Genomic DNA, 7,826 nt, shown 5'->3' with positions numbered 1-7,826 from the left:
CTTTTATATATATATTATTTATAATCTATGATAAATTTTATAAATTTTGCGATTGAGAATTAAACTTATCTGTTCCTTTATTAACTTACTTTTTTCCTTATTACTTTTTATCTGTGTATTTTATTATTAAATCTCTGAATGTGTGTTAAATATATACAAATATAAATATATAAATAAATATAATTTTACAATTATTTCTGCAACATTAATCATACGTTATATATCTACAATAATTATATCTGTTATGTGTATATATGTTCAGCCGCTTTTGGACAACAGCCCGGCGCGAGTACCTACCAATCATGGCACCACTAAATACAGCAAGCTAGAAAATGAAATTGATAGTCCAAATAGGCAATTCCTAAGTGATTCAATGCAGCAACATGATAATGTGATAATGCAGCAGGATGAACAATTAGATATGATTGGAGAAACAGTTGGCACATTAAAAACAGTATCCAGGCAAATCAACAGATGAACAAATGAACAAGCTGTGTAAATAAAATTTTCTCATTTTTTTTTCGTTATTTGTGTCATCTCTTTCTTTTGTTTATTATGCTTTTATTTTATTACGAGACTTCAAGATACATCTTTTACAGAATGTTGGATGAATTCGGGAATGAGCTGGAAACGACAGACTCCAAACTAGACGCTACCATGAAGAAGATGGCCAAGGTGCTGCACATGAGTAATGGTAACTATAACAATTACATTCCTACTCCCACTACCCCAGTGACATCCAGTGTCACTGATCTCATCTCTGATAACAAGCCCTCCTCTCTTTCCTCTTTATCCACCACAATTGCCAACTGTTTCCTATGCTCTAATGATTAATTGTTGTGCCTCTTTAGATAACCCAAGGGGCATCAATAAGAAATATTGTAATTTTTTTAGGCATTTTTAAATATAATCAATTTAAAATATTATTTTATTAGCAGTGCATTTAAAAAAAATATAAATAAAAAGATCTAAATAAAATATAAAATGACAAATATAAAACGTAAATTATCTAAAATAATATAAAAAAATATAAATAAGGATTATATATAAGAAAAACAATATAAACATTTCTCTTGAAAAGTTAATTTTACAGTTACAGTACTTTTTATTGATGCCGCCGAATTGTTCTTTAACAATTTAATTATCCTTTGTAAAATTGTTTAGCTACAGAGAATAATTGTTTAAAATCTAAAATGAGCACTTTAATCTATAAATTTGTAGCGCAAGTTCATATCTTGCGTATTGATCATAATTAGAAATGTTTAGAAATTTTAAAGTTGCAAAAATCTATTAAATTACACAAAATATATATTAGTTCTAAATTTCTTTAAAAATTCTTTTGTGTTCTAAAGACAAAGGATGATGTTGCAAATGCAGCCTACATATTATATGTAATATATTATCGCAAAAAATTAGTTGTTGTATAATTGGACTAAAGTAATATCTTTGTCCTAAGAAATTATTTACTAAATTATGCCTAAATTATCTTTAAAAAAAAATTTTATGTATATATAATATAATCAATTGCGCTAATATAATTATATCATTAATTATATTTTATGTTATTAATATTACATAATTATATTATTTACTGAATTGCTTTAATATCAAAAAATAATTTCAAAATTTTCTTTTTTGCTTGCAAATTTTGTTTATAATTTATTAAAAATAACTTTTAGAAAATGATTCGTTAGTTGATTAATAATTAACTAATATATAATTATATATATATAATTATGCTTATATATGCCATATTATTCTTAATAATTAAAACTAGTTTAGCTTCCCTTTTAATTGTAATATTTAAAAATAATTTAGACAGAAATTTAGTAAATAATTAACTAATCTTATAGATAATTGTTACTAATAAAAAATAATCTATCTAATCTAAATGTTTTAAACCATTATTAATATTTTCTGTTCTAACATATAACAATGTTAATCATGTTTTGCATTTTTGTTATCCTTTTTCACTGATTATGATTAGCACTAATTATAAGTAGAAATAAAATAAAGATTAAGAATAAAATAAAGATAAAATTAAAATAAGGAAAAATAAAGATTCTTTAATTAGATCCAGATGAGTAATACTTTAGAGTGTAGAACATGATAAATTGATATATTATATCTGCAAACTTTTTAGAAAAAGGAAGAAAACAAAGACCTAATTAGTTAATTTTAATTGTTGCTACATCAGAAATAGTGTAGTTTGTTACAATTACCAAAGAATATCGAGTCTTGTTCAGAAAGCACGAATGTAGTGAAATCAGGATGGACCAGTTAGATATATATTCCTAAAGGAATATTCTTAGTAAAATCATATATTGCAGAATATAGCGCAGTGATTGAATATAACTTTTAAGTACTGAAAGAATGTATAGATTATTCCAAAAGTCGCATGTATTTAATTCTTTTTCGAAAAAATAAAAAAAATAGATTAATAAAATAAATGTGATGTATGAAAAATAAAAAGATTTTAGAACATAATATGAGAAAAAATGAGAAGAACTTAAAGATTCAAAAAGCTAACAATATATATTGAAAACAGATTTAAATATCAAAACTGATTCAAAACTGATTTTAAGGATTGTAATCCTTATATTTCTAAAAAGCAAAGAATTTAGAAAATTCAAAAATTTGTAAAGCAAAAAGTTTTAGAATCTTAGGATCGAAAAATCTACAAGTATATAAAATCAAACATCTAGAGACTTAAGGATTTGGAAATTCAAGAATTGAAGAAGTAAATTCAGAAATTTAGGAATTGTGAAGAAATCAAATTAAAAAGTTGAATTTCTTCGTTGAAGAAGACAGTTCGTGCATGACAAAGCCAAGGAATATATCTGTGAATCGAGAAGAGCGTAGATTGTAAATGTAATTAACGAAGATGTAGTTTTATTGTTATTTCTTTCTCTCGCCGACGACCAATTGTGTGAAAAAAGAAAGAATAGAATACAGTGACGAATAAAATATGAGAACCAATTTGTGTATTGTCAACTGAAAATAATTATGAATGCTCCTATTTCCTTGCTATTTTTTATTTAAAATTATATATATGATTACTCATAAAATTAGTCAAATGTTTTTAAAAATATTTTATACACATATAGTCATGTGTATAACGTTAAAAAAATGTTTAACTGATTATAATTCATCTATTCCACAACATTAAAATTAAAATATCTCCTTAATTAATGGTTTTTCGGCACTAATATTATAGCATAATACTTTTTTATAATAAATGTACAAATTAATGCATTTAAAAGTACATAATTTAAAAAACTAAGTTGATTTTCATATTTTCTTTACACTTCCATCCAGAAAAGAAACTTGTCATCAGATCATGTTCCGCTCGGAACCATTTAGCCTAAAACATTTTCGATATCATCATTAATAACAAAGATATTCGTATACATAATTTAAAATGGAACCCCCTATCTATACAGAATTACATTTCTAAATAGATTTTCAAATTTTTAATACATTTGATCAATAATTTTTTATGAGTAATTGTATAAATTATAATTGGTATTGATATGTTCTATATATTATAGATTTTATATAATTTTAATTTTGTTTGTGTAATTTTGTCGTGTGCAAAATTAAATAACAGAAGACAAAAAATTTTCTATTCCATAAACAATTTCTAAATAAATATAAATATTAAAAATTCCAGCATCGCAATGTATTTTTCTATTATCAGGATGTTAATTATCATTAATTATGATACGAATATTTCTATAAAATCGTAATTTGATCCCGTAAATCACATTAATCTCGTAGAGGATCACGAGTGACGCATGTGATGTTACTTTCCGTTTGTTTTAGATCGGAGACAATGGGTAGCCATTGGAGTGTTGACTGCTATATTGGTGTTTTTAATCATTTTATTCATAATTAAATGAATCATCTCCCGCCTTTTCCAACCTCTTCTTTTCCTTTCCCATGATAAGAATATACAAGATCCTCTTTGTAGCTTTAAATGTAATCTAAGTCCCATTTAACATACTTATATATTATTGATATAGTGAGATTTTATGAATAAAAAAATAAATAGTTAAATATAAAATAAATTTATGACAGCTTCTTCTTAAATGTCTCTCACACCAATAATAGATGCAGTTTTATATATACTAATAATTACCTATATATAATTTTTGATTACCAAATTTTTATTACTATCATTTATTATATGTAATAATTGTGTGTTGTATGTTTTGTAATATATTAAAATTGTTTTTTCTCTTAAAAAGTCTCCAATCATAGACATACTTTTTTATTTGCGATATGAGGATATGTAATATTTCACGAAGTTGCTCAGGCGACAAAAGAATGTTTCATAATAATACTATTTCTTTTGTATAATTGAATATGTAACAAATGATATATATAGTAAATAAGATAATATTTTTAACTACTACTATACTTTTAAGATATTTATTGCCTTCAAACGATACAGTTTATAACGTTTAAAGTTTGTATAAAAATGCACTTTCATCTTATCTATCTTGTCTATATGTAAAAATATGATTGACACGAGCTAAACTTGATTATGAATCTCAAAGTTTAGCTACATAGATAATAGTTGATAGCAAAAAAGTGCTATAAAAATGATAGTATAATCTTAAATCGTTTATATATATTTTGCATTTAGTTTTTTTTTTTCAACCACTGCTATACGAGAAAATGAAATTTTCTATTATTTTATCCTTATTTTAAGATAAAAATGTGTATTTTAATTGTTGTTTCTTATTTTCTCTTAATAATTTTCTTATATATTTGTAATCTTATTATTTTACAAAATCTTTTACTATTTTTGTTATTCATAGATATTTTATATTCCAAAATATTCTATTACTTTTGAAAATCCAAAGAACACTTTTAAAATTGACATACGAGCACCTGACATTGCTCTCTTAAATTCTACATCATCTTAGATAATGTATTAACGTGGCAGTTATGTGTTATAAATGTATACAGATCTATATACATATTTATACATAATTAGTAATCAATTATAACAAATATAATATATGCTAATCGAACGATAAATGACAATATAAATCCCAATATATATACTATAAAAAATCTTTGGTATAAAACGCGTTTATTATTGCCATCATGTGCATAGAATTTGTCTCTAGTCTATCATGTAAATTTTTTTAATTATTAAGTAGATGATTTAAGAGACTTGCAACTTCAAATTTAAAAAAACACATCTACTTGAAATATATGGAAATATATGCATATTAAATATATTCTAAAAAAGAAAAGTTTCTAATAATATTCTCGTATCACAAAAATCTTTACCAGTAAGAATCTATGTAAATCATCATCGAGTATTTAAAATTGAGATTATTTAAAAAACTTATCGTTGAAAAATCAAGAGTCTATTATCTTTATAAATAATTTCTTTAGAGTTATAAAATCTTAATATCTTTTCTAAAAAAAAGAAATAACTTTTAACGATCTAGCTAAAGATTCTCGATTCTTAATTAATGCTAAGGATACATAGGATTTAAAAAATGTTTTATATGGCTTAAAATATTTTTAAAAACTTATGCAAAAATGTGTTTGATATGACGTAAGAAGATTAATTTCAAGGCTCTAAACGAACGCGCTGATAACAATCAGTTGGTAAAGCCTTTCGAATATCATCGATATTCTCCACTTCGATTCGCAGCCGGCTAACTTCATCTTCGTAATTTTTAACCCATTGTGTCTGCAAATTTTTTGCCTCTATCAAGGCTCGGATCCGCTGATCTAAATTTGCGGCTTTAATTTCTTTCTCGGCGGTGAATAGGCGTTCTTCTAGACGATTCAAGTCGACGTCATCTAAATTGTAAAATTATAAACTTCAGATATAGAAATTATATATAGAATAGAAAATAGAATTATTTAAGATTCAAAAATGTCGAAAATTTGACCTCTTAGAATGTTCCAATTTCAGATTAATCCTTCAGAAATTATTTTAATACATATTCCGCATGTTCCAAACATGTTTTTTCTGAGTATAAATGAATTTAAAGTTTAAAAAATCGAAAGGGAACGAAAAAAACTCACCGATTTCTGGTAAATTCTCGAGCTCTCTAATAATTGCGGCCACATCGGATAAGGCCTTGTCAACTTGTTGCGACGCGAGAGTAACGTTGGTCTTTGCTTGGCCCACTTTATGGTTCGCCTAAAAGTTAGATAAGAGTATTAGATATTGTGATTTACTTCCGTTTTAGATAAGACGTCCAAATTAGAAAAAAGTTGTATAAAGTGTTATATAAAAATATATTTGCTATTCTAATAAATAATAGTATCTTTTTTAAATTTTATTTACTTAATTCAATGTATCCTGTTAATTTTTATGATTTTTTTAACAATTGTTTTCTATTGATTGATTAATTTTTTATCTCCGATATACTACCTCTTCTTGTGTTAATTTAATTAATTCAATTCTTACCTCAGCGGTGACATTGGCATCTTTAATCATTTGGGTCTCGTATTGCCTCATCATCGAATCTGTAGTATCAACTCTGAGATGTAACTTTTCGGCTTCGTTTCCAAGCCGTAGAACTTCAATTTTGGTTTTATTCGCCTCTATTCTAATGTCGTTCGCATTGGCGCTTGCTTTATCTGCATAAGTCTGGATAAAGTATATATGTATGTATGTATGTATATCATTGTTGGACAATAAATCGCAAAATAAGATGAAATAAAAAGAAAGAAATAGAAAAAGTGGCATTGCTGTTTAATTTAGGAATAAGGACAAATCATAATTTAGAGAATTTTTTTTCAATAACAAGTTTGAGTAATCTTTCTTGCCTGAGCGTTTTGTGCTATTTCGCGCGAGCTTTTAGCGTTACCCTCTGATCCGTTTAACACTCTCTCTGCCTCTTTAGCTTGTATGTTAGCATTATCAATCAATTCTTCAATAATTTGAATGTCCTCCAAAGCATCCTGAGCCTTAACGCGTTCGCGTTGTACCTCAGCGTCAAATTCTAAAACAAAATATAAAAATTGAAATAAAGATAAAATTTTTTGCGGGCGGTTTTTCTAATAAAACAATTTTATACGAAAACTTTCTTTTCATAAATCATACCTCCTAATTTCTTCAAGGTTTCCTGAGCTTCTTTCAGGGTCTGATCACCACGTTTAACGGCGTCATTCGCCGTTTCGTTGGCTTCGTCTAACTCAGCTAGAAGCTCGGCCGTGGCAGCTTGTTGATCTTGAGCTCGATCTAGAAGTTCTTCGCTGTTTTTAACTTTTTCGGACATTTCTTTGATGAAATTCTCGTTTTGTTCCAATAAGAGTTGTGCTTGTTCTTTTATCCTTACACCCTTGAAAGAAACATACATTATTTAAATTTTTAATTAAAGTATAAATATAAATATAAATATGTATATATATATATATTTATTTATATTAATTTATATTCATAGATATAATATATTTGTTCATTTATTTGTTGGCTTGGTTCGAGTATATGAACAAACAATTCTAGGATAACTAGCAAATAACTATATTTTATAGTTGTTTAACACATTTTTAAATATGTAAGAGAGTGCAAAGTATACAAAATGTTCCCTGTAAAATAATTCAGTTTACTAGAACAAACATTTTGACAAGATATCATCGAAATAGATAAACAGACATGCACTAACAGAATTCAAAATAAATATAATGTTCAATTCCCTTGTATGGTTTACTCTCTTGTCCACAAACAAAATAGTAGTTTAGTAGTTCTTATTCTAGTTTATATGTACATTATTTCATTATCACTATCTCTGTGTGTGTCTAGTTTTCAGTAAAATTTAATTTATCCTCTTCTTCCAATATTG

The 7,826-nt window shown here is 25.9% G+C and overlaps 2 protein-coding genes across 3 annotated transcripts in view; one reads left to right on the top strand and one right to left on the bottom strand.

Moving 5' to 3' along the window:
• LOC115234788 (syntaxin-6) overlaps window positions 1–4,417 on the top strand; it is a 13,143-nt gene extending 8,726 nt beyond the window's left edge. Inside the window, exon 8 of one of the 2 annotated variants that reach the window (XM_029806122.1) lies at window positions 3,826–4,417. In XM_029806122.1, coding sequence (XP_029661982.1) covers window positions 3,826–3,902 — 77 coding nt within the window. In that variant the 3' untranslated portion in view covers window positions 3,903–4,417. Of the gene's footprint in view, window positions 1–711; window positions 954–3,825 lie in introns of those variants that run through there. The other variant, XM_029806121.1, reaches the window with a different exon arrangement.
• Window positions 4,418–4,423: 6 nt separating this feature from the next.
• LOC115234791 (laminin subunit gamma-1) overlaps window positions 4,424–7,826 on the bottom strand; it is a 16,040-nt gene continuing 12,637 nt past the window's right edge. Inside the window, exons 21-23 of the mRNA XM_029806127.1 lie at window positions 6,449–6,631; window positions 6,061–6,178; window positions 4,424–5,832 (exon numbers count right to left, since the gene is read on the bottom strand). Coding sequence (XP_029661987.1) covers window positions 5,597–5,832; window positions 6,061–6,178; window positions 6,449–6,631 — 537 coding nt within the window. The 3' untranslated portion in view covers window positions 4,424–5,596. The remainder of the gene's footprint in view (window positions 5,833–6,060; window positions 6,179–6,448; window positions 6,632–7,826) is intronic.

Source organism: Formica exsecta, unplaced genomic scaffold (assembly GCF_003651465.1).
Source record: "Formica exsecta isolate Colony F162 unplaced genomic scaffold, ASM365146v1 scaffold207, whole genome shotgun sequence".
In the NCBI taxonomy this organism is placed as follows: Eukaryota; Metazoa; Arthropoda; class Insecta; order Hymenoptera; family Formicidae; genus Formica; species Formica exsecta.
The sequence above is the reverse complement of the archived record's forward strand: the minus strand, read 5'-3'. Positions and strand labels throughout refer to the sequence as shown.